The sequence below is a fragment of the Rhinolophus ferrumequinum genome, chromosome 16 (genome assembly GCF_004115265.2).
Source record: "Rhinolophus ferrumequinum isolate MPI-CBG mRhiFer1 chromosome 16, mRhiFer1_v1.p, whole genome shotgun sequence".
NCBI lineage: Eukaryota > Metazoa > Chordata > Mammalia > Chiroptera > Rhinolophidae > Rhinolophus > Rhinolophus ferrumequinum.
Window position 1 is genome coordinate 11,362,031 of NC_046299.1, and position 25,090 is coordinate 11,387,120.

General features: G+C 53.9%; 2 protein-coding genes across 3 annotated transcripts; one reads left to right on the forward strand and one right to left on the reverse strand.

Annotated features, from left to right (window-relative positions):
- Nucleotides 1-6,214: 6,214 nt before the first annotated feature.
- EMX2 (empty spiracles homeobox 2) lies at nt 6,215-12,083 on the reverse strand. 2 transcript variants are annotated; one of them, XM_033129769.1, is made up of 3 exons: nt 11,058-12,083; nt 8,949-9,133; nt 6,215-6,763 (listed from the first exon to the last, which is right to left on the reverse strand). In XM_033129769.1, the coding sequence occupies exons 1-3, from the start codon at nt 11,464-11,466 to the stop codon at nt 6,596-6,598; spliced, it is 762 nt and encodes a 253-aa protein (XP_032985660.1). In that variant the 5' UTR covers nt 11,467-12,083; the 3' UTR covers nt 6,215-6,595. The 2 variants fall into 2 exon arrangements, with proteins under 2 accessions (XP_032985660.1, XP_032985662.1); XM_033129771.1 differs by lacking the exon at nt 8,949-9,133 and having other exon boundaries at nt 6,660-6,763.
- On the forward strand, nt 11,917-24,631 carry LOC117036307 (homeobox protein Hox-A4-like). The gene is made up of 3 exons (XM_033131113.1): nt 11,917-11,924; nt 12,080-12,604; nt 22,741-24,631. Exons 1-3 carry the CDS (start codon nt 11,917-11,919, stop codon nt 22,907-22,909), a joined length of 702 nt encoding a protein of 233 aa, XP_032987004.1. The 3' UTR covers nt 22,910-24,631.
- Nucleotides 24,632-25,090: the final 459 nt, after the last annotated feature.

Consider the following 25,090-nt stretch of genomic DNA (forward strand, 5'->3'; position numbering starts at 1 on the left):
GCTGGGGGCCTCCCGGACCATTTTCCAAATGACCTCATCCCCATCCCAGGCACCTCCCAGGCCCTTCAGGTGCGTCTTTGCCTCTGGGCTATTCTGGGAGAGGAAACCTTACCCGTGGGCTTTCTCTCACGCGGTTTGCAGAGGTTTAATAGGTGTGCGGTAGAGAGGGGGAACCCGGAGGCTTGATTTGGACAGTGGGTGGGAGACGGGGAGCAGGAAAGTGAGGTTTGACAGGGACGAGGAGGTCGAATTTAGTGATGGAGGACTGGGCTCCTTCCTCCATCCGATCCCTAAAAAGGGTAACTCCCACCTCCCTGCCGCATCAAAAAATTCTTTCAATTCCCGCCCCCCCCCGCCCCGCGAGGCGGGGTGCTGGCCCCACGAGCGTGCCTCATTGATGCCTAGAGAGGGGACACCCAGCGTCTCTGTAGGGTAGGCAGCGAGACCAGGGAGAATGAACACGAAGCCCGAAGAAAGGCAGGACGGGAGCCCAACCCAGCGCCAAGGCCAGCGCCTGGGCCAGAAACTTGGGAGGGGAACGCAGGCAGGTCCGAAATCCCGAAGGTGTGGAGAAAAGAGGAGGCTCAGGATACAGATGGAGGCGAGGCAGGGACGACGCCCTGAGTCTCCGCAGCTCGAAAGATCCGGCCGGACACTTGGAGACCAGCCTCCTGCCCAGCTTCCTCACACGTGGGCGCGATATTTGGAGCGCTCTGTCGCCCCCTCGGAGGAGTGAGACGTGCCTTTGCCCTACTCAGACCCCAGCTCAAGGCGCCTGGCACCCCTACTTGCAGCCCTGGGGCCCTCCCAAGTCCCTCCACCCCAAGTCGGAAAACAGGCAGCAATGAACAAAAGGCCAATTAGACGCTGGGGCGCGGCTGATGAATGGACCTTTCGCTCGCAAGCGTGGCACCGCCTGGGGTTTTCAGGAGTACAGGGTCGCGCCGGGAGAAGTCGCCTCCCTGAGCGAGGTCACGGCTGAGGTCAGCGGATTCTCAAAACTCCCACTTCCCTCTTGCTACGAGGCTGGTTTGGGGAGGTAAATTGGTGGTCGAGCTGTGGGAGAGGGAGCGGAGCTGCGGACCAAGCGCGCGTGCGGACCCGCAACTCTGCTTCTGGGACCCGCGGCCCAACGCTGTAGGCCGGTTTCCTCTCCTGCCCAGCCCGCGGCTGCGCTGAGGCGGCACCGAGTAAATCCAACGCTGATTGCTGGAATAATAAAGACCAGCCTAGAAAAATGCAGTTACAAAAAAAATGGCTGTTGTTTGCCAAACTCTGGAGTGAGTGGTGCGCTGCGGGAACAATACTCGAACCCAGGCCTCCTCACTAGACACACACACACACACACACACACACACACACACACGCCTAGATACGAAACACATAAATGGTGCGCGGGTGCCGGGCAGGGGCGCCGTCCCACGGGAACCCCCCCCCCCAAACACGGAGAAATGTTCCCGGAGTCACACACTGGCTGAAGTCATTCCCATCGTCTGAGATCTACTGCAGCCGGACTCACAGCTACGCACTGCGCGACCGGACACCAGCACCCAAATTCTATACACAAGTGCATTTCTACACCTTTGTAGGCACTCTAATTACAGCCACACAACTGCACACTTTTGCCTTCACTCAATACAATCTAGATGCACAAGGAAAACTGGACACCTTGACACATTCTCACAATCTACCTAAGTAGCACTGGCCTCTCCAGCCTCTAACTCTTGCATTTAGCACAATTAGCACCTATACTTCCTGATTTACGTCCTGGCCCAGACACACAATTACATCTCCACACAAACAACTGTTTCACAGGCCTAACTCATACACTCAACCTATGCAGGCACCCAAGCAGTCTCTCACCCTAACTCACATCCACACCCTTATTCCGACTTGCAACTGCGCCCAAGAGGGCAGCCCAGCCCAGATGCCCCCACCGTGGGGCAGGGTCCTGGGCAAGGCCTCCGAGCCGCCGAGTCCCTCCCCAATCGGCCCGCGCGTCGGAGACTTTGTTTCCTGAGACTCGAGGCGGGGATGGGGAGGAGCCGATGTTCTCAAGGCCGCGCGCAGGCCCGAGCCCCCTTTCTGCCTGGCCCGCTTGGCGCGTCTCTCTGCCTGCCACAATCCGCCCCTAGCACAAAAGTGGCCCGGCAGGTTCCGGGACGCCGCCAACGCTCCCGCTCCGGCTCGGCTTGGCTGCCAGGAGCAGAGTCGGAGGGAGCTGGGGGCAACCGACACCCAGAACGAGAGGGAGAAAGGGGAAACTGCCCGGGGGTCCAAGGTTTCTCCTACCCGAGTAGTTTCTGGTGCCTTGAGTCCCCGCCCCCGCCTCCCGGGGCCCCGGCGGCGCGGAGGAACAGGATCCCAAATGCGAAACGCACGCTGAACCCACGTGTACGTCGCAGGAAGGAAGGAGAACGCAGCCAGGGCACACAGGCATTAGACACTCGGTTTGACCCTCTCAGGGAAATGCAAACTGAGAACCCACGCCTCTCGTCTCTCCACATCCATTTGGCACAGGGCAACGCACAGGGAAGGCCCACAAGTAATCAACAAGGGAGCTGGAGGTGGATGAAAAGTGCAACCTACATCTCCATTCGGGGTAAGCGGTAGGACACAGAGTAACAGGCGTGCGGTTCGCCATGTTCACACAGGAGCGCAGATGCCCACAGAGTCCTGCCAGGGCCATCCAGGACTGGCACCCATGTACCATGAGAGAGGACCCAGGCCTGGGGCGCACAACTCTTACACACCCCTTACCCAAAAGGCTCCGGCCCTGCACGCTCGCACTGTGAAGGGGACGCAGTCGCAAGGCACACGCACCCCGCACCTTGCCCTGTGCCCCGCGCCCAGATAGTCATCATGGGATGGCATCTCGCAAATATTTATATTCCTCAGTGCCGCGGCAACCCGCGTCCACATTAGACACTCTAATCCTGCCACTTTAAATAGATGAATTAATAAAGCAAACGAGCGGCTAATAAGCTGACTGTCCTGCCTTTTTGAGGCGGGGGAAGGACTCGAAAGTGCGCCAAATTTGTTTGCAGTGGATCAAGGCGAGCCGCCTCTGCTTCACTTTCTTTATCTTAATTCCGACTTGAAAAGATATAATTATCTAGTTTGAACAGAGCCGCTATCAAATCCTTCTTTGGGCCAGGAAGGGGGGCGTTGGAGTGGATTGCGGCCCTCTGAGCCGCTCGGTGCAGCCGGAGATAGCGCGTAATGAAGATGTGGAGGCCTGAGATACAAAGGGCATTAACCTCATTAGCATGAAACCTTTTCTTCCTACCATTGTGGGACCCTTTCAGCCGCCTAATCCCCCCTATTTTCAAAGCTTGGTTTGTAATAAAGCTTTTAGGTTTTTTTTTCCAAAGCTAATAGTATTCTCTGATGATTTTATTGCTGTTACACTACATAGGATGGTAACAAAAAAAATCTTTGTCATCCTCCCCCGTTTCTTGTACTTAAAAAAAAAAAAAAGGTATATGGTTCTTGCAGAAATAAGCCTTTCATCAAGATGGCAAATTTTCTTCTGGAAAGGTCAGTCTGAATTTTAACAGGTCTGTGCTCCATGTTTGAGGCATTCTGGGTTTGGGGAAGTGGGTAGAAGGAAAAGGTAACTTGTTTGGAGAAAGGAATGCAGTACTGTGTAGTGGCGGCAAAGCACTGGACAGCCACTGGTCGCGGAGGTCTTACTGTCAAAGCAGCTGGAAACCCCACTTGAGTTTCCAGAATACCCAGGGAAGCACCTGTCTCTTCGCGAGACAAGCCTGGGTCCCCCGAGGCGGTCCCCTCTCACCCCAGCATCCTCCTGCACCGGAGTCTCCCCACAACATACACACCTTCCCGGAGGATTCTGCGTGGAAACGCACCTCGAAGAGCCAAGGTTCTCAGTAGCAACAGAGACAGAGAAAAAAGGAGAGACAGGCAGAGATAAAGCAAAAAAAGAGGGAGCGAGTCCAAGAATGAATTGCACTTTAGAAGAGAGGAAGGGAGGAAAAAAAGAAAAATTTCCATAGTGCCCTATAGTCCCCACACGTGCACAGAATGTCTAATCTTAACTTTTCAAGGCAGGATGTTAACAAAGCTTGTATTTTTGCCCTGCATTGTAACTTGGCCTTATCACAGTGTAAAGGGTGGGGAGATTGTCCTAAATTATGTCCAGGCAGCCCCCCTGGATCCGTGGATTAAGAGATTAAAGGAGACCACTGGGCAAGGCCTTCTCTTTCCCCTTCATATTCCTGGTATGATAATTGCTTAAACTGATTTGCACTTTCACAAAAGCTCGCAGGACGCTTTGTAGCTCGAACAGAACAGACGAGGTTTCTCTATCAATGGAAATAAAACTGATTAATGCAGCCTATCAGGATAAGAAGCAAATGAAGCATGCAAAAACAACCTCGTACCCCCAGAAGGGGGAAGGCGAGGGGGGAGCTAAGTTTCCTCCAAGACTAGTTACAACTTTTTCTTTAATGTTAAAATTAAGAATCAGAGGTTTCTCAGAATGCTTGCCTTATAAGGCTGCTGAGGTGCTTGGGTTTGCCTCATCACCTTTGGCAGATTGGGGACAGAGGGAGAGGGAAGGAAAGAAGGAAGAAGGAAGGAAGGAAGGAAAAAAGAAAAGAAGGAAGGAAAGAAGGAAGGAAGAGGAGAGAGAGATTGAGAGAGATACAGAGACACTTGTACTTTGAGGTTTAAAGTTAGACACAACAGTTTAAAAGTCCCAGGATTCTGATTCTGCTAGATGTTTTCCCCAATCCTGGAGGAATATTCTTCAATGCATAACTATATGTCTAGATTTTTGAAAATAACTAGAGGTTAAGAGAAGTAGTCATTTTTAACCTATAGTTCAAACTAAACTCCCTCAGTAGGCCTAGCAATGGGCAAAGGTCTAGTTGGAAAAACTTTTCTCCCATCCCTTTTCTGAAGGACTTAAGTTTTCCTAATCCTCTCCCTTTTCCACCCTCATCTCTCTTTAAAATGCCCAAGATTCCATCAGTCTGGCCCTTTTGTGGGTGGGGAGGCTGGATTTCTTGAGCCTAGTTGGGGAAGGACCACACTCAAATTATGGAGATACATTTTTTTTTTTTTAGAAAAAATTCACTTCAATTTCCCAAGACGACTACTCTGAGGGCATATTGATAAATCTTTATTGACAAAATATTGACATTGACATACTTCTTGGAAGTATATAGTGTGTTAGAATTCTAACAAATTAACACAAAACACAAAAATATTTACATTCTGGTATAGAAGACATTAAGGAAGCATTTGTCACTCTCTTTAGTAAGTCTATGATCTTGGAATAGAAACTCAGTGCTTGAAAACTTGCCGCTGTATCCTTGGCCACACTTGTCATCCCCGCTAACTACAGTCCTTCGGATTTTGCAATAGATAGATTTAAAGTTTGGAATGGCCTTTACGGTGAATGGTTGAACTTGCCAATATCTCCAACCACTAAAAGGAGTTTACTTCGTGGTTTTAAGCCTTGGGACGTTAGGAAAGGGAATGTCCAAGAAATAGAATTAATTTCGGTAGGTTTTTTTTTTTCCAGCACAAGTCCTGACTCCTCTTGTGGACACCCTCCCCCACCCCCGGCACCCCCAGCCCCTCATCCAGCTCCCTATTTCTCTGTAAGAGGACCACTATTGCTGAGCCTACTTAATTTAGCTTTCACAATCACTTTGACATCAGAAGGTATCAAAAAGTGTTTACAAACTGCACATTTCTCCAAAGCAAGATCAAAATGAAAAGCACACAGAACCTGTCTTGTAAAAGAAAACAAAATTACAATTCATTTTCTGTCTTTAGACACCATTCGCCCAACAACTGCTACATGCAATTCAAGTTTTTGAACAGGTGTGGGATGGGGCTGGATACGGAATTTCGATCGTTATTATTGTTAATTAGTTTGAAAGATGGGGGACACTGCGAAGTGCAAAATAGAAAAGTCCTGTGTCTGGTTGGGTGTTTCCCTTTTTATCATTATCTTTTAAAAAAAAATCGGACTGTGATAAACGGGATACCTGCCAATCGTCTTGGGTCGCTGGTTTGGTGTTTGACTGACAGCTCCCCTTGTCAGAGCGCCTTCGGCTTTGCCACAACTGGGTCTCTCTCTCTCTCTCTCTCTCTCTCTCTCTCTCTCTCTCTCTCTCTCTGTCTCTCTCTCTCTCTCTCTCTGTCTCTCTCTCCTCTCTCTCTCTGTCTCTCTCTCTCTCTGTCTCTCTCTCTCTCTCTGTCTCTCTCTCTCTCTCTGTCTCTCTCTCTCTGTCTCTCTCTCTCTCTCTCTCTCTCTCTCTCTCTCTCTCTCTCTCTCTCATACAACTGCCTCTTTAGACAAGGGTTGCGTGTTGATCAAGGAGCCTCGGTCCTCTACCATCTCGGCGCAGCCCGGGATCAGGACCCTGCGCTCTCGCCCTCGCTGCCCAAGGTCTGCGGACGTGCCGCTGCTCTCTCTGACTCCCTCTCCCCTTCTCGGTGAATGTGTGTGTGCGGTTTGTTTTTGTTTTGTAGTTTTTTCCTTCTTCTTCCCCTTCTCTCTCTGTCTCTGTTTTGCTCCGTGTTGTCCGTTTCTGTGGGGGTTCGGTTTGTGTTTTTAATCGTCTGAGGTCACATCTATTTCCTCGGGACTCGCCTGCTTAGTGGCGATTCTCCACCGGTTAATATGGTGCGTCCCTTTTTTCTTTTGTTGCGAATCTGAGCCTTCTTCCTCCAGCTTCTGTCTTTTGAACTTTGTCCTTCGGTTCTGAAACCATACTTTTACCTGTGGGCCAGAGGCAGAGGGCGCATTAGTTCCTCCACAGCGCCCTCCTACCTCGTCTGCCTTACGGGGCTCAAACCCGGTCTGAGACCGCGAAAGTCCAGTTCCCCAGCCCCGTCTCCTAAGGACCGGCCTCACCATGGCCTCCCCTCAGCGAGCAGAGCTCCCAGACCAGGGCGGATGGGAAGCCTGGCTCCCTACCCTGGGCCCTCCTGGGGCCCCGCTCCCCAGGCCAGGGAGCCCAGAGCACACAGCACCCCTTCTCACCTTGCCCTGCACCGGACACCCACATTCTGCTGAAAGCAAAAGCCTTGCAAAGCATGGGAAACCCCAATAAAAACAATAAGTAAGGAAAAATAGAGATATGTGCCTACCTCCCTCTACCTAGCCAGTGCAGGAAAGACCTCACTCCAGCTGCCGCAGCTTCCGGCAGGGCCCACTGTGCTTTCTATCTTCTGCCGGTTCCCCAAGCGTTCCCTAAATATCCTGCCTCCTCTGCAAGGCCTGGGCCCTGGGTAGGCAGTCAGGATCTGCCTGAGTTTCCTCCTCCTTGCCCAGAACTCTTGCAGGTGAGCAGGAGGGGGTGGCAGGAAGGTGTGGAAAGAAGGCAGGAGGGACAGTGGGCCTGCGGACCAACCCAGCTATACCTTTCCAGTTAGTAACAGACGCTCAAAAGTGAAAGCTTCCGAAAGACCTCGGCTAAAGGGGAAGAAAGAGGAACTGAGTGAAGGAGAGAAGAGAGGGAGAGCCGGCCCCCTTTTGCCTCTCCGGATGAGCCCCAGGACAGGACAGGGCCAACCCCCAACCCTGGTCGCATCACTTCCTACCAGGGCAGCCTGGCCCTCCCAGAGCGGCTGCTGGAAGTCTAGGGAGCAATGAGACAGGAGTGGGCTGCAATCACCCTGGAAAAGCTGGGTGGTGAGGCCCCATTCAGCGACCAGCCCAGACAGTAACACTGTCCAAGCTTTCCACTAGTGAGGTACAGGTGAGGGAAATGGTGGTGACTGCAACGGCCTTGTCCCCCCTCGCCCCCTCTGCCTGTCCTATTCTGACAGCAGCACCCCAGGCCTCTGAGGTCCGCTCCACTCCCTCCTTTGAGATGTCGGGCCCAGGTCCCAGCCTGCTCTCCCCAAATGCCCCAGTCCCCCAAAGCGCCCCATGAAAAAGCCGAGCGGCAACAAGGCTGAGTTTAATTTCCTTTGAGTTTGCTAATTGAGGGGGAGGACGGTTCATTTCTCCCCGGCGCTCGCCCAAGGCGCGCGTCCGTGCGCTCCGAGCTTGACACGCACACAAAGACTGCAGGCAGCGTGGGCAGCCAGGCGGACAAAGACCACCGCCGCCTCGACTCTCCAGGAGAAATCAGCCCGGCCGCGCCTTGTGCAGGCCCCGCACCAACCCGCGAGGCCCTCCTAGGTTTTGTCCGGGGGGACGTTTTAAAACAAAAGCCTCGACCTCTTTGCGCCTCCCAGAAAAAGTGTTACAAGTTAATCTGCCCGAAAACGTTACTGTTTGCAAAGAACTCTGACCCCGCCCTGCAGCTCCGCGTACAGTAGCGCCTACTGTAGCCTTCAGCCCCCTCTGCGCCCTGGGGCAGGCCAGAACCAGGCCCGCCAAGGGACCCTGTTGCGCTGGGAGGGTCTGTCCCCAGAGGCAGTCCTTCTCCGCAGCCTTCCAGCTCTGTTTCTCTGACTTAGGGACGCACCCAAGATGCCTGGCTTCCACAGTCTGACTCTCCCGACCCCTTCAAGGGGAGTAACTGGAGCTGTCTGTGTGAGCGTGGGCCCGCAGTCGCACAGAATTCTCCCTTTACCCGTTCCCAGCCTTCACTAGCCTCGACTTCCACACACTCCCACACCCCGCTGTTTTCTCGCTCTTCCTGGACCCCAGCCGGGTCCTCAGACTCTCACCAAAAGTGCAGAGGTGTCTTAGCCAGAAGCTGCAAGTAAGGCATGCCCAGCAGACAGAAGCGACCCATGCCACCCCCCAGAGCCTGGGGCGGGTAGGCTCTTACAGCCCCTTCTTGAAGATCAAGGAAGCCTGGCACCTGGAAACATACATCCTGAGTGGGTGGCGTGGAACCAGCTTTCAGGCTCTTTGCCGAAGGCCCTCTCCTGAGCTCTGCACTTGTGTGCCAGCTGTCAGGGTCCAGAGATTTGGGGTGGGGTCGCTGCGCCTGGGCCCGGCTCACCTGAGTTTCCGTGAGGCTGAGGCTATGCGCCAGTTGCTTCCTCTCGGCGCCCACCACGTAGTGGTTCTTCTCGAAGGCGTGTTCCAGCCTCAGAAGCTGGGAAGGGGAAAAGGCGGTTCTGATCCGCTTCGGCTTTCGGGCCAGCGCGTTGTGCAAAAGGAAGCTCTCGGGGCTTGTGTCGTTCCCTGCGGGGGACACAGCAGAAGTCCGTTTGAAGGGGCCACCCTGACCAAGGCCGCACGCTTCTCCCGAGCCGGGGCACCGCGCTCGGGGCCTTCGTGTACCACGACCATGCGGCTCTGCCCATGGGGGCCCAGGCCCTCTGGAGTCGCGCGAAGAGGACACTAGTCCAGCTGCCCGACCCGGGCAGTCCGGGCTGTACTGTGACATCCACCCCGCAGCTGCCCAGGTGGGGCCAGTCTCCAGGCTCCGGACCTCCGCCGGCTTCGCAGCCGCCCTGGCGCGGCGGGCCTCACTACCTCCGCTCCCGGAGCCTGGAGCACAGGAAGGGGCAGCAGGGACCCGCCCAGGGATTGTCGCCCACGACCAAAAGAAACGGCTTTCTTTTCTTTCTAACCTGTCGAGGAACTTTGACAAGGGGTGGAGAGGTGGCGGGACGCTATCCAGAGTTTTCTCAAGGACTTATTTTTAAATTATGTATTTAAGTCTTTCCCCTCCGGGAAAGTGCAGAGGCCGGATGTGTAGTTGCTGCCCGGCTGGGACCGAAATCTCGCGGGCGGGTGCTCGTGGCTTCTGCCGCAGCTGCCTCGCGAGGACCCCGCTCCCCCGCTGCCCGGCTCCAGAGAACTAGGAGACGCGAGTGAAGGGATCGAAACCCGGGGTTTCGCGAGCTGCCGGCACCCGAGGGGACTGTCCGCGGCCGCGGCAGATCCCTGCTACTCCGGGCCTGGTGTGGAGACCAAGAGCGTGGCTGGCAGAGAATGAGGAAAGGGAGCCCTAAACTTTGCGAGCAAAGACAGAGAGTTTCGGGTTCACTCCATAGGATGGGAAATTGATTCACTAAAAGCCCAAACAAAGAAAAACTAACCACGGTACAGGCGGGAATGGAGTCAAATCTGGTCCGGGAATAAGGGTGAACATTTGTTTTGTTTGTTAAATTAGGGGGTGGCACCTCCTTGATTCTAGGTTCAGGCGAGAACGCAAAGGGTTAATGAATGGACAAGCCGCTGAGTATTGATCCGCTGCCGGGAGAGGTGGGTCTTTTCCCGGTTCCGATCACTAAACTAATTACTCCCCTGTTTTCCTGGAGTTTTAACTTTCCTCCCACCCTCACCCAGAGAAAAAACAAACAAACAAACGTAAAATAGCAGGGGAGGAAAACATCCAAACAGATCTTCCCCTCCAGCCCGTCTCCTGATTCGGTTCATTTCTTTTAAGAGGGAAAAAAAAGCAAAAAACAAAAACCAGATCGAACCTGCCTTCCCGCCGCGGCCGCTCGGCGCCCGAGTTGAGTCGGTCCCGGCGAGAGTGTCGAGCTCCGGAGGTTTCAACCCGCGCGGGTTCCCGCCCCTCCCCGGGCCTCCAAAAAAACAGGAAGGAAAAAAACACACACACAAAAAAACAAAAAAACCCTGACTTTGCTCCGGGCGCGCCGCTCGAAGAATGTCGGAGACCGAAAAGTCACGGGTCTAGGTTGAAGGGGCGCGGAGTGGGTGGCGAACAGTCTCGAACGCAATCGAAGGCGAACCTGGCGGCGGGGCCTCGTCCGCACCCCTCGGAGCCAGGGCGGCGAGGGCACCGCGGAGGAGACGTAGAGCCTGGAACCCCGCGGGCTCCGGGACTCCGTGGCGGCTGGCAACCAGGGCAGGCGGTCCCAGCCTACCTCCATCCGAAAGCACTCGAGGACAACTTCTCTGTCTCGCCCTTTTTAAAGGGTCAAGCGGCCGCAGGCCAGCCCGCCAAACCGGCCGCAGCTTTGGAGACTGGGGACCAACACCACGCCCGGCCCCTCGCCTCCCGGCTTCCGAACAGGGCGCGCGGGCGGGCCAGCGGGAGGAACCTCCGCCCAGGCCTTGCCAAGTGCCCACCCGAGCAGGCCCAAGGCAGTGCGGGATGCAGCGCGCTGCAGCCCCGCGACGTGGCACGTACCTTGGAAGCGGTGGCCCAGATATCGGTAGCGGTGGATGAGCCAGGGGTAGAAGGTGGACGGGTCCCGCTGCTGCGAGGCGAAGAGGGGGTGTGGCGAGTGCGAGGAGGGCAGGGGGTGGGCGGCCAGGGCGTGCGGCGGCGGTACCGGGTGCACTGGCACGGCGGGGTTGGGCGGGTGCGAGACCGCCTCGGCGAACACCAAGTCCGGGTTGGAATAGACGCCTCTGCCGGCGGCGGCGGCGGCGGCGGCCGAGTGGAAGCCGTTGAGGAACGGGTTTATGGGGCTGGAGTTGGCGTAGCTGAGCGCCGCGGGACGGATGGGGTCCTCCGAGCGCGAGGCGGGCAGGGGACTGTCCTTGGCCACCAGCGACTCGATGGTGAAGCAGCGCTTGGGCGCCGGCTGGAACATGCTGCGCCGAGGAGCAGGCGCCCGCGGCTCCCGGCTCCTGGCGACCGCGGCGCGTTGCCTCCGCTGACCGCTGCCCGCGGCGAGGACCGACGAGAATTGGGGACTTGTTTGTTTGGGGTGGGGGTGGGGGTGGGGGGAGGAAAGGAAGAAAGAAAGGAAAGGAAAAAGGAAAGGAGGGGGGAAGGGGAGGGAGAGGCAACGCCGAGGATCCCGAGAATCTTGCACCAAACGCGCCCAACCTGGAGAGAGGGGGGAAAAAATCCTTCCAGAAGAATTTGCAGGCGTGGATTGGGGTAATTTTTTTTTTTTTTTTTTTTTTTTGGCGAGGTGGCGTGGGGGGATCAGAGTTAGAGACAGGGAGGAGGGGGGAGTTTCTTGGGGGAGGCAAAAAAAAAAGTTTTCTCTCCTCAGCAAAAGGCGGGCAGGGCGCCCTAAGTCCAAGGACAATCCATGGAAGTGTTCGCTTCTTCACAAGTTGTGCAAACGATTTGTTAGTTCATGAGCCTAATTAGTGCGGGGATCACATAAACAGCTTCCTCCGAAGCCTGGTAAATGGCTTGATGATTGGTCGCTATTACTCGCCCCGAGGTGGAAGGGGGGAGACTCTTTAAAGTGCGTCAGAGGGAGGCGAGCGCCTGGGAACCCGGAGGCCTGGATCCCGGCCGAGAGTGGAACGGAGTCGGCGCCGCTGCCTCGGCCGAGCCTCCTGCGCCCGCCCGACCCACCGGCTTCACCGCGCCCTCGCCCCGCGCTCCCAGCTCACTCGCTCCCGCCGCGCCCGCGGCGGCTTCTCCTCCTCCTCTTTCGCCTCCTCCTCTTCCTTGGCTTCGTCTCTTCCTCCTTCTCCTCCTCCTCTTCCTCCTCCTCTTTCCCCACCTCCTGCGGCTCAGCCACCGCCTCCTCCACCACTACCACTCCCTCTGGGGCACCCGGGTCCCTGCAGAGTCCCGGGCCGGCGCCGCCTCCGCTGCGGCCCCCTGGATCCCGAGCCTACTGAGTCCGAGCTGGTAGGACAGACAGACGGACGGACAGTCGTGCAGATTCCTCGCGCCGAGCGCTCCGCCGCTGCTGCCCCCGGCGGCCCCGCGTCAGGGGAGCCGGGATCGCCCCCGGAGCACCGCGAGGGTAAGCGACACAGGTTGGTTCCGCACGAGGGCTAACGGAGCCTTTTGGTTATACTAATCCCCACCCACGGCAAGGCTCCGGGCAGTTTCCTAGGTGAGGAGGGCGCCTGGCCGTGAGGGTCCTCCAACCACGCGTGGTCTCTAGGTCCCAGGGTCGCAGCCTCTGCGATCCTTGACCCGCCTTGTTCATTTGCAAGTTGAGAAGGGAGTCGACGACCCAGCTGGGGCGGTGGGCTTCGGACTCGCGCCAGGCTCTCTCTCTGGGAGAGTGCTCGCTCACCTCCTGTCCAAAAACAGTTCCTTCTGTAATATCTGGGACCAGGAGTCCAAGGTCAGGGGAGAGGCTGATGCGGTGCTACTATTATCGTTTCGTTGTTGTTATTATTTTGTTACTGTTGTTGTCATTGTTATCAATTATTATTATTGTTGTTGTTATTATTATTGTTATTATTTCTCTTATTATTCTGCCATCTGTCGTCCCACGGACGGGTTGCTGTGCAAACCCGGGGCACGCAACTAGGGATTGCAGATCGCATCTCCGGTTCCAGGCCGTGTCCGCATTTTCGAGCTCGCCTTCAGTTTTGGGATGATTTTAGGACCGGGTTCCCTCGTCCCCATTGGCTCTCGCAGCGGCATAATTATGATCACATCCCCCAGGCTGCTGGCGCTGCTCTCTGTTTATTGGTGGTTAAAGATCTATTATCTATTCATCAGCCGCCTCTTTTTTCCTCGTTTTTTCTTTATGCCAATTACATTCTTCTAAAGTGAAGTATCAGCAGGTATTTTGCACGTTTACAATTAACGATAAAAAGAAATCTGGCGTCCTTTACATCTATTGCTTGGAAGCCCATGTCATTTCTCTTAAGGACGAAGAAATGCCTGTGTTTGGAGACTAGGTCACTGTGAGACCTGGAAAAAAATCAGTTGTGGAGGGGTTGGTGGGGAGAAGAGCAAAGACGTGAAAGCACAGCTGACTTGCCACCAGATTCATCAGTGGAGTGTCCTGGGTCTTAGGAGAAGCTCTCCGATTCCCCAGCTCCCTCCCTCCCTGCCCTGGGGTCTCCCCTGACCCTCTTTGGTTTTACCTGCTGTGTATTTGTGTTCATGCCAATTTCTTGACTTCTTTATTTCAGGCATGGTTTGTGTTTTTTTTTTGGGGGGGGTCCTAAAATCCCCTTTCCGAAAACTCTCTAGGCAAGAAAGGAGTTAGGAGTGTGCTCTCTGGGGTTGTCTAGGCACCTGACCTTAATAAGGGGCAAACAAATCATCATGTGTGCTGCCGGCCATCCCCCACCCCAGCCCTCAACCTTTCCAGGTCAGACACACATACACATTCACACACGAGGCATATGTGGGCCTCAGCTTTGCCCTCACGCAGAGAAATCAGCCCCTGCCTCAGGCTGCAGACCTCTGGGAAGGGGTTGTGACCAGGTTTTCATCCTTAGTGGATTCTCCTGGCCTTGCTTTGCAGCTCACCCCCCACCCATCCTTTTCCCCAGGCCCAAGGATATAGGGTAGGGTGTTCATCCAGCCTCTTGGGGTGGGAGTACATTTGAAGATGCACTTCTCTGGGGCCTGGATCACCAACCTCCAAAAATATTGTCTCCTGCTCAGAAATCCTTCCCTCCATTAGGCTGTGGGGACATATGCCCTGCCAGGTCCAGGCCGTCGGGGATCCTAAAGCCACCAGCAAAGGTGGAAGTCATTTGGCTGTTCCAACTGGTGAGCCTGGGGTGGAGGTAGGGGTCAACTCTCAATTTCCAAAGCCAGAAAGAAACACCCAATTTAGACAGGCCGTAGAGATCCAGGATCCTGGAGCCAGAGGGAGAAGTTCCCCTTTTCAGAGGAAGGCTCTCTGGGACTGGAGGGTCAGGCTTGCCCTAAGGCCAGGCCCACAAAACTGGGCCTTAGGCTCCAGGGGGAAACCTGGGGGTCACTAAAAGCTCCACCCTGGCTGCAGGGCAGGCAGTGACCATTTATTGCAGTTAGTGTTAGCGATCTTGGCTAAGGGTATGAGAGTAGATGACCTTGAGTGCAAAGGGGATCCAGTCAGTGTCTCTACGATGTGCTATATAAGGGTGTTTCCCCTCTTTTAAAACTCTCAGGCTGAGCGCTAAGGTATTGTCAGCACCCCTTTACACCCTTTCTTCTCTTTGGCTAGAATGTGTTTGGAGAGTGTCCCAAGGAATTGAGCGACCCCTTGGAGCCCAGACCGCTCAGCCTCCCTCCAGGGGCAGGGACCTCCGGCTAGGGCAGAGGGCCCAGGCCGCTCCCAGCTGGGTTTCTTAGTGCAACATCCTCTGCAGGCCACCTGCCTCTGAAAACTGCCCTGAGAGGGTCAGGTTTGTCCCAGGGGCTCTAGACTGGCAGGTGGGCAAGAGAGAAGGAGTTGTGGGCTCCTGTGCTTGGCCTCCTGGTGGGAGCAGGACAGCCAGTTCCTCTGCCTCCTGCAATGCTGGCCTCAAGCTTTACTTGGGTCCCCAAGAAGGAGAAATGAGTTTCCAGGGAGTCAGCGGCCCCTCAGAAGCCCCAGAAGCTGAGTAATCTATGCTAATTCATGCACCCAGACCTGAGGAGCTCGGGAAGGTTCGTGCCACCAGGCTACTATACGCTGGGAGAATTAACTAGGAGGGTAACTCATTAACCAGACTGACGGGTGGAGGCGTGCCAGGGCACTGGGCACTCTGGTCTGGCCTCGGACCCTGAGCCACCTCTAGCCCCCGGTCCCTGGACTGGGCAGCTGTATTCACTTTGCTAGTGGCTTCGGCCTTGCAGAATCTGGTCCCTCTTTGTTCCTTAGCTGCACTAGAAGGGTGGGTGTTTGTATAGGCGGCGCGTTCAGTGAGAGTGGGTGATTTCTGAGGCTCCATCTTAGAGCCATGGGTCCCTTTCCATAGACCCCGTGCTGCTGCGGGTCAGGCTGTGCAGATTCAGGAATCTACACTCTGCAGGCAGCCAGACTAGCAGACACATGATGAAGGTTCTAATCTCGGATCTGACACTGGCTGAGTGATCTTAGGCAATATGGCAACCTCCATTTTGTTATCTGAAAAAATATGGCCAATGCTGCCTGCGAGGCATTGGAAGGTAGGCGTAGGGCCAGTTTGGGGGAGTGATAGAATGCCTTTACTTTCTGATTATAGTAGTAATTACATGTCTGTACATGTTTTTCAAAACTCATAGATCTGTACAGTACAAAGGGTGAATTTTACTGTAAGTTATACCTTATTAACCTACTGTAAGTTATACCTTATTAACACACACACCAAAAAAAAAATCAAGCCTGGGTGACCTTAGGCAAGTTACTTAACCTCTCTGTGCCTGTTATCTCTTCTATGAAATGGAATAAAGAATAGTATCTTAGCCCTTGGGGCTGTCCAATGAGATAAGGCAAGCAAAATGGTTAGGCAGTGTCTAGTACACATAATGAGCTGCAATAAAAGTTAGCTCCTGTTGTTAATGTTGCTGGTATTATTATTACCTACCCACCTCCAGGGCTTGTTGCTGGGCTTCAAGACTGAACAATAAAGTTGTACAAACATAGGCTATTGCTGGTCTCAAACTCCTGCCATGAGCTCCTTCAGGCTCCCCAAAAGGCCAGGATTTCTCTAGGGAAGTGCTGGGGTGAGAGAGGCCTGGGTTTCTGGTTAGTGGGAGGTATCAAAGGGCAGAGATTTCTGGGATCCCCAAAACCTTCTGTTCTGTTCCCACCCCCTCAAACCCCCTGCCTTTGGAGGAACAAACAGCAGTGTTATTCCCTCACCCCCCTCCTGGCTCCTGTTCAGCCTGTGTGATTACTGGGGTGGGTGTGTGCCCAGGTGCTTGCTGCCTGAGGTCACTACCTGGGTGACCTTCACCTTCTTGAGCCTTGATTTTTTTCATCTGTGAAAAGGAAATATCAATCAATATTTTAACAGTTGTTGAGAGGAGTAAGGAAGCCAGCTAATGCTTGGCATAGTTACCATTCCTCAGGTATTGTCATTAGGCCATGGCCCGGTGCGGTCCAGCCTATCCAGCGCACTCCACCACATCCAGCCTCCCCCCCACCACAGTTAAGACCCTCCGGGTGAGCCTGCCAGGCAACGGGAAGCGCCGACATCAGTGAAGGGTGAGCCCTTTCCCCTGCCCAAGGCATGTGAAAGCTGTTCCAGGATGGGGTGGCCTCGGGGCGGTTAAGAATTCCTTTAACCCACTGTGATTCCCAGTCACCCGTCCACTCCGAAAACGTAGGGCGGCGGTGGGAAAACGAAACGAAGAATTGATACCTTAAAAAAACATTTAAAACATTATTATGGAAAATCCCTTTCTGGCCTCTTCCCTAGAGGCCTCTCGCTGGGCTGGCGCTGGGGCCAGGGGCCCGGATCCGCGTGCGCGCAGCGGCGCCTAGTGGCGAGGGTGGAACTCCGATCCGGCAGGATCCCGCCGCCAACTCCTGAGACGGGTGCGCCCGAGGAGTGCTGGGGTTGTGCCCCACTGCCAAGGTCGTGGCGCGACCTCAGTCTGAGCCAGGATAGGAAGTCTAAGGAGGCTTACTGACCACAGACGAGAAAGGACGACTTGGAAATGCGTCCTTCATCCCTCCATCAGCTCCAGCTCTCCGCTGCAGAGTTCACCGTACACGCTAGAATTCCAGCTCCACTAGGAGTCGGGCTTCCTTCAGAAGGGTGCGAGGAAGTGGGGACGGGTTCTACTCTAAAAAGGACGAGGTGGCCGTGATTAACTGTGTCAGGGCGCTGGCCAGCTACCGCGCAAATGCGGCCACAACTCCATGCCTGAGGTCCCAGATCCCGCGGCCTGACCACGGAGGCTCAGAGGATGGCATGATGGCATCCCCTGGCCCCACCTGGAATAGAGTTGGGAGAGCTGGGGTCGTGGGGCGGGCTCTCCCAGCTTCGCGCCCCCTCGTGGCCGGCCGAGGACACCCCGACACAAGGGTCCTGGTGGTTATTAGGGGAAGTGGTGATTGATCACCCGCCCGATTGGGCAGCCGCGACGCCACCCGGGTGACCCGCCCCTTCCTCCCGGAGCGCGCAGATCCAGTCGGTCCCGGGGCAGCATGGCTCCTTCGGGGAGGTGAGGCCGTAGAATTCACGCGGGGTTCGCTGGAAACCAGTGCGACATCCACTGCGTAACTTTTTAATGCTCAGTACTTCTGACGTTAGCAGGCGCCTCTGAGCGTCTGGGTCGCCCGAGATCTCTCCGTTTTGAGATCCAGCGTTTCAGCCAGGAGCTCCACACTGACGCGTGGCGCCACACGCAGGACCCGACCATCGAACTTTACCTCCTTCATCACGTTGAAATTCGTCAATCCCTCAACACTTGCGGTCCCGATTCACTACCGAAAGATAGGAAACAGAATCAAAGGAGGTCCAGGTCTCTTTTTTTCCCCCGCTGAAAGTCTAAGGCCAAGCAAGGATAGACGAGGAACAGATTGATGGACACAGCCAGGGACGCAGAGATTAGGGAACATGGGTGCTCTTGCTCAGGCGACTGCCCCAAAGGGGTGGAGACAGCTCTGCTGTCTCCCCTGTACTCTCCTCCCTCCCGTGTGTGGGTGGGGTTGTCACATTCTCTTCCAACAGCCCCAAAAGCTGCGGTTCCATTGGGCCACAAGGGCACCCACCCTTGCCAGATGCTCCTGGAGGCCGGGCAAAGGGGCCTCCAGCGGGCCAAAGGACCAGCACAGGATGCACCCTGTGCTCCTCTGCTGCCTTTTCCCGTACCTTTTCATTTTAAACTGCTCTTGCTACCAGTCGCAGGCTTTGTAACTTGGGGTCCAGTCCTTTAAGGAGCTTCTTGGGGTTGTAAATGGTAATCCACCTTGGAATCTATAGATGGCTTCTGAAACGCTGGCAACCCACCAGCCCCTCTCTCAGGAAATTGATTGTCACTTCTTTTAGTACCTCCCCATTTTCTGGATTCTGGGGGCTGGGCTGGGACTTAGAAAGGGGACCGTGGCCAAGTGAGGAAAGAAGGAAACTGGAGGCTTTTTCTCCTGGACCCCCGCATCTCTGCATGAAACGTGGGGAGGATGTGGGGAAGACTAAGAAGAACAATTCATCTCTTCTATATCGAGTTTTAGCATTTAGAAGCATGTTTGCTCATACCCATGATCACAGTGAACCTCATAACCTGGTATGGAAGGGGTCACAATACCCATTTTCCAGATGAGAAAACTGAGGCTCAGAGAGGTTACACAAAGCACTGTCACCTCCTGGACCTTTGTGCAGTGGTCACTGCACTAGGAGCCCCGGGACAGCCCTGCCACCCCTCTGCCCTCACCCTACCCCAGTGTTGCCAGACTCCAGCATTAAAGGCAATTAAGAAAAAACTGCAAAGAGCTCCGGCAGGAGGACGGGCGCGCCCCAACCGTCCCACGTGGCGAGGCTCGTGCAGGTGGCCCTACTGCATAACTCCAGCTCTTGCTTGGAGCCCACTTCCTCACCATTGTCCTCTAGGCCACTTTTTCTGGGCTCAAGCCTCACCCCACGCCCTGTCTTCTTCTCCTGTCGCCTCTTGCGGACTCAAGCCCTGGCAGTAGGACTGGAGCACCGTCGGAGGACTCTCTGAGGCCAGTGAACTCAAGAGTAGACGGGGGCAGCGCTGGGTGGCCCGGCGCGCTCAGGCCGAGGCCGAGACTCCGTGCGCTCCGCACCTTCGCATTGCTCTTATGGGCGACTCACAGCGGCCCTGAAACCTCTGATGGTGCTCAGAGAGCAGTGCTTACACGGGCAGACAGAAAAACCCGAGCACTGCCTGAGTTCCCCTCGCAGACAGCAAGGCGACCCGAAAGCCCGTCGTCCAGCGAGTTCTGCCTCCCTAGCTCTGCCCAGCCTGCGCGGCGCTAGGGGGACAGAAAAGTGGACAGGGACTGAGAGCGTCCGAAGAGTTCCGCAGACCGCCCTCCCTCCCACAGAGACCCTCGCCCTGAGCAGCCGCACGCCGGCAGCGGCCCTGGAGGCCTTTAATTACAGGGAACCTCGAGGCGGCCAGGCTGCCCCCCAGGGCAAGCAGGAACGAGTCCTATAGTTCCGGGCCAGCAGCTGCCCCCTCTCCCCTGCCACACTCACATTCCGGGCCCTAGTGCCCCAAGATTGGACACCCCAGGCCCCGCTCCTTTACTTGCATCTGGTCACGGGGATACACCGTGGCCCCGCTTCCCGTACGGCCCCGCGGAACTCTCAGCTTTGCGGCCAGCGCCTGGTGGGTGGAGGAGAGGCCAAGAGTGGGGTCCAAGGGGACCTCCAGGAGCCTGCGGGTGATCTAAGCCTGGTTGGGCCTCCCAAGCCTCTGCGCTGGGTCCGGCCTGTCCCCCGCGAGCCCTGGCAGGGACCCGGAGAGGCCCTACCTCAGACGCCCTCCGCTTAGCCGGCTGCCAGCGGCTCGCTGAAGCTGTGCAACAAAGGGTGGCACCGCGGCGGCGCGGGCAGGGACCTCATTGGTTCAATATTAGCTTTTCATTCCAGTCTATTGTGCCCATCTGAGATAATATTGACTCTGAGGTGAGAGCCCACAGACGACAGGGCTTGTCTAACACTCCGTGGCAGGGCGCTCGAAGGAAAGAGAACCAGAAATGGAGAGTTGAAGAGACTGCAAATAAAAGCAGCTCGCGCCCCGGCGCGCCTTAGGGCCGCGGACAGCCGGGCCCGTCAGCCAGGCGCTCCCCGCAGCGTGCGCCAGGCCTCTCACGCGGGAACTAGGACTCGGAGTGGGTCTGGGGCCCGGGGGCCGCTCTGAGGAGGGGCACTGCGCGTTCCCATAGAAAACAGCCCTCATTTATCACGTATCCCCATCTTCCAGTAACTGATTTGGGGTTCCCCTTCTAGGTAACTCTGGAGAAAAACGAATCCTCTCGCACACAGTTTTAGTTTTCCAGTAAGCCAACGTCGGTCACTGAGATATTTTCCCCTTTTAAACGATGTAAACTCGTTAGGATAACTTATCTGTCAAAGTGTTTCTCCTGTTTCCCAGCATGAGAACAGTGAAGCACGCAGCAATTATCATTAAGCTGCATTACTTGCGAGTCCGCGGTTAATATCAAATTTCTAACTGTGCATTTTGTTTTGCTTTGAATCGTCTCCTTGCAGCCCATCCGTGGGTTTCTTAACTGCCTTTCTAACCGCAGCTTTAACGGCCCTCTGCAACCTTCTAGTCTTGCATATAAAGATTCGTTTCAATTTCCAAATTGCCTCTAAATGCTTAAGTTGGAAAATGGCACTTTAAGTTGTCTTACGTGTCTGAGACAGAACACTTGGGTTTAAACTCCGGGGACCAAACGTCAAACGCTGGGGGCTTGCAGGGAACGTGGGGAAGGATGCCCTCGGGTCTCATTTACCAAATTTGTGCCCCTCTTCTCATTGGAGTCTGACCTTTATAAGAGATCATCTGTTAACTCCGTTACTCCAATAAGGAGCTGGTCGTTTTCAATCTTTACACCCAGCCCAAGACACATGGGCGTGTGGGGACCTTGGAAGGGTCAAGGACGAGCTGGCCGCCCCAATATCGGGGAATCATTGTGCGCAGCCCTGTACTGAGCTGGGGCTCAGTGATACCCGGCTCCAGCCCTTGGATATTTCAAAGGAGGACATTCTGTTCAATATATGTAATTACAACACATAATGTATGTATATATTATGATCCGTTTGTATTGTATGTTATTTAACATATAATATGTATTATACGGTTTCATCATGTTATGTACTATTTAACATATTTAACGTCTAGTTCCTATGTCACGTTATTATTCTATTACTTAACGTACAATATATTTTATTACGTTATATATTATATTGTGTGTTGTATATAGTTCCGGATATATATGTACATGTTCGTATATTTCTTTTTTTTATATGTGTAAAAATATTTGGGGGCGCCTTTAATCTCCCTGCAAGTACATATTTGATCGTTTTAATGCAACGTTATAAAGCCCTAATCGAAACCACTTTGACATCGGGCGATGTCTTTATAACAAATACCCTGGGGTCCAATTTCGGCATCAGAGAAAGGAGGGGCGGCAGTAACTCCGTCGTAAGGGACAGCAGGTCCCCTCTGGAAAGTGGTTTTCCAAATGCCCCTTCCCTGGGGGCAGGGGAGACAACGTTCTGGACCCGGCGGCCTCCTCCTCTCCTGGCTTGTGTCGTGCTGGTTGTTTTGGTTTCGAGAGAGGCTGTTTAGAGCCTCCGACGGTCCCTACACTGATGTCATGAATTAAAAATGAATTTGGGGAGTGCAGCATATGCTCAGCTGAGGCGTCTGGGAGAGCAGCGGAGGCCTTTCACCCCGGGTTCTGGGCTCCAGACGCCTCACTGACGAGCTCGGGCCGCCGCGGTAGCGCTCCTGACCGACTCGCGTCCCGGCTCCGATTTGCCGCCGCCCTCGCGACCCCGCGCTGGGAAAAGCTGCGCGGGGCTCGGAGCGCTTGCGATCAGGAGGTCCCAGGAACAGTCGGCTTCTAATACCGATTAAGAGCTAAAATAAGGATGCAGTCAGGCGCTCCCGCGGGAGGGCAGGGGCAAGGTGGGCTGAGGAAAATAAAGTCGGCTTTTCATATCCACACGTTATTGCCGCTTTAAAAGGCAAGAACCGCGCCTGAGATCCAGCTTATGGAGGGAAAAAAGGGAAGGGAAAAAAAATCCAAGTCAGGTATGGACGACCAAAGCATTAGAAATGCGAAATGACCTAAGTTTACAGCCAGATAACCGGGAGGCGGCCACTTCCGAGGCGTGGGAGTCAGGAAGGGAAATTGGGGTTGGGGGCGTGAAGACCTAGCGAAGGGGGAAGAGGGAGCAGAAACTGCCAGGGTGGGGTGGGCTGTTTATTTCTTTAAAGCATCCTCCCCCCAATGGCTACCTGGGGAACGTCTGTGGAACAAAACATTGAAACTTGCCTAAAACCTGACCAAGAGACTTGTGCTCCCCACTTCCAGCAAAACCCGGGGTTCAGGGAGACCTGGAGCCAGCCTCTGCTCTCATCTAATCCTCAGGCTTGGGGAAGGGTTTTTGTGGACTTTGAAGAAGAGCGCAGGCTGTGCCCTCCCTGCTCTGTCCCCGGATATGGGCTCCCAGGCTATCTGCTAAGATCAGCGGGGGTTGAGGACATGGAGACCGTCCTCATATAGCTAAATATAAACCAACCTCCTCCTCCTCCTCAGTGGCTGCAGTTTCCTGGCCTGGCTGCCTGGGGAGGCGTCTGAACACACCCAGGATGCCAAGCTCTCCAGATCAAGAGTGGATCACAGTGCCAACCATGTGGACGTGCATCTCCTGCAAATGGGCTTTGGCACATCTGGCCTGTCTGTAGAATTTTCTCCATCCAGGTGATCCATCTTGCCCATGCCCAGTGTGGTGGAAAGCTATATTCTAATTGTACAAGCATCAGAGTTCCATGTTTCTGCCCCTGCTCGGAGCCCCCTTCATCCTGGTTTATGGGGCAGCTGCTCAGGTGTCCTGGGAACAAGATAGGCTCTATTTCATTGCTCATTTGCTGCCAGGGCATCTTTCATGAGAGATGCACTGATGGCACCTGTCCCAGGTACTGTGCTAAGCGCCTATTCAAGGATCTGTCTCACCAGTCCTCCCAGCAATCCATTGAAGTACGTCTATTTCCACTTTCCAGATGAGAAAACTGAGGCTCTGAAATGTTAAGGGATTCACCCAAGGTCACACACAGCTAGTAAATATGAAAGTCTGTATTCCAAATCCGGTCTGTCTGACTCCAACAACCCCCCCCCCCATCACCATCTCTTATTTCCTATCAAAATACCCGCTTTGCCCCGATGAGGAAGTTGAGGCCCAGAGGGTGAGGAAAGAGATAATACTTTACTGTTAAGCCCCCCAAAAAGTCAACGACCCTAGGATACAGAGCTGGGATCTCATTCTTTCCAGAGCATTTATTCCAGGTCCAGAAGCGATAATAAACAGTTGGTATACAGGTAGCATATATGGTTTACAAAGATCTTGCTCACACAGTACTGCAATCACATGTCCCACCAACTCACTGAGGTGGATACTGTCATTATTACCCCAGTTGAGAGAGGCAGGAACGGGCTCAGTGAGGTTGAACAACTTGTGCACTGGCCAGCCAGCTCACCCAGAGCCTTGGCACCAGCCCCGGGCAGGCCCATTCTAAGCCTCTGGGCTCTGCAGACACCACATATGGGACCATTTAACCAACGGAGTTAGGCCTTACATTCTGTTGTGAAATTGCTAGGTTGTTTTCTCTTTGTTTTAAGTGTTCCTGCAAGTATTATTTTAGGATTCAAAACTTTTTCTTCATTTATGCCTCTCTTATAACTCATTCTTTCTCCCTGTGTGCACCCATTGGTGTTGTAGGGCCATCAAGGAAACAGGACACAGAGTTGCCCCTTATCTGTGTTCAAATGATATTCAGAGAGCATCGTGTATAGATTTTATCTGCAATTGTATATTTTGCTCTATAACCATTAGCTTTATGCATCTCACTAAAATGGGTGATCAAGAGGTTAAAATTATATATGTGCATATATCTATTTTTCATTATTTTAATAGAATTTTTCACCTTTCCTTTAGACAATGTTTCCTCTTTGCTAAGATCCAAGAGAAACAGTTTGAGGTTGGAGGAATCCTTTGGTCAAATGGTTCCATATCTAAAGGGATAATCAATAATCCAGACAGGAAATGGCTTGAGGGGTCTTTGACTTTGAGATGATGTACCAAGTCCCTTGCCACTAGCAAGAGCCTTGCCAGGGAAGGGTGTTCTCAGCCGTCAGATAGCTAACGCTCTATCCTGCGTTCATTCTGAACCTCACTTGTTCACTCTCCACAAGCACTATGTTCCCTCACCCCATGAAAAAGCTTTATTTTTTTCTCATTCTTATAAAATGATATGTGTATTTTATATTAGATCAGAATGTATAAAGAACAAAGTAACAATCACTTCAACTTCTACTAGCAGATATCACCACTGTCAAACATTTGAGGATGTTAACTGTTGACACCTTGGAAAAGGAAAGAAACTAGATTATGTCTACACGTTTTTGTTATTGCTGTTCCAGTAAATAAAGAAAGGAAAGAAACACGCTATGTGATTCTGTTTATGTGAAGTTTGTAACTGAATACAGAGTTCAGAACCATGGTTGCCTCTGGGAAGCGGCTGACAGGAACGAGGCACAAAGGGAAATTTGGGATGCTAGGATTGCTCTGCGTCTTGATTTGGGTGATGGGGACACAAATGTATACAATTGCCAAAACTCAATCGCACAGAAACCTTATGTATTTCACTATAAATTTTTATATCTCAGTAAAGAAAAAGAGAAAATCTTGGACAAATATTATATCAAAAGACCAAACTTGGTAGGTGGAGATTGAGAATGAGGAGGAGAAGGAGAAGGAGAGGAAGAGGAAGGAGAAGGAGAAGGAGAAACAGAAGGAGGAGGAAGAGGAGGAAGAGGAAGAAGAGGAGGAGGAAGAGGAGGAGGAGGAAGAGGAAAAAAAGAGGCAAGGCACACACAATGCCTAGAACTT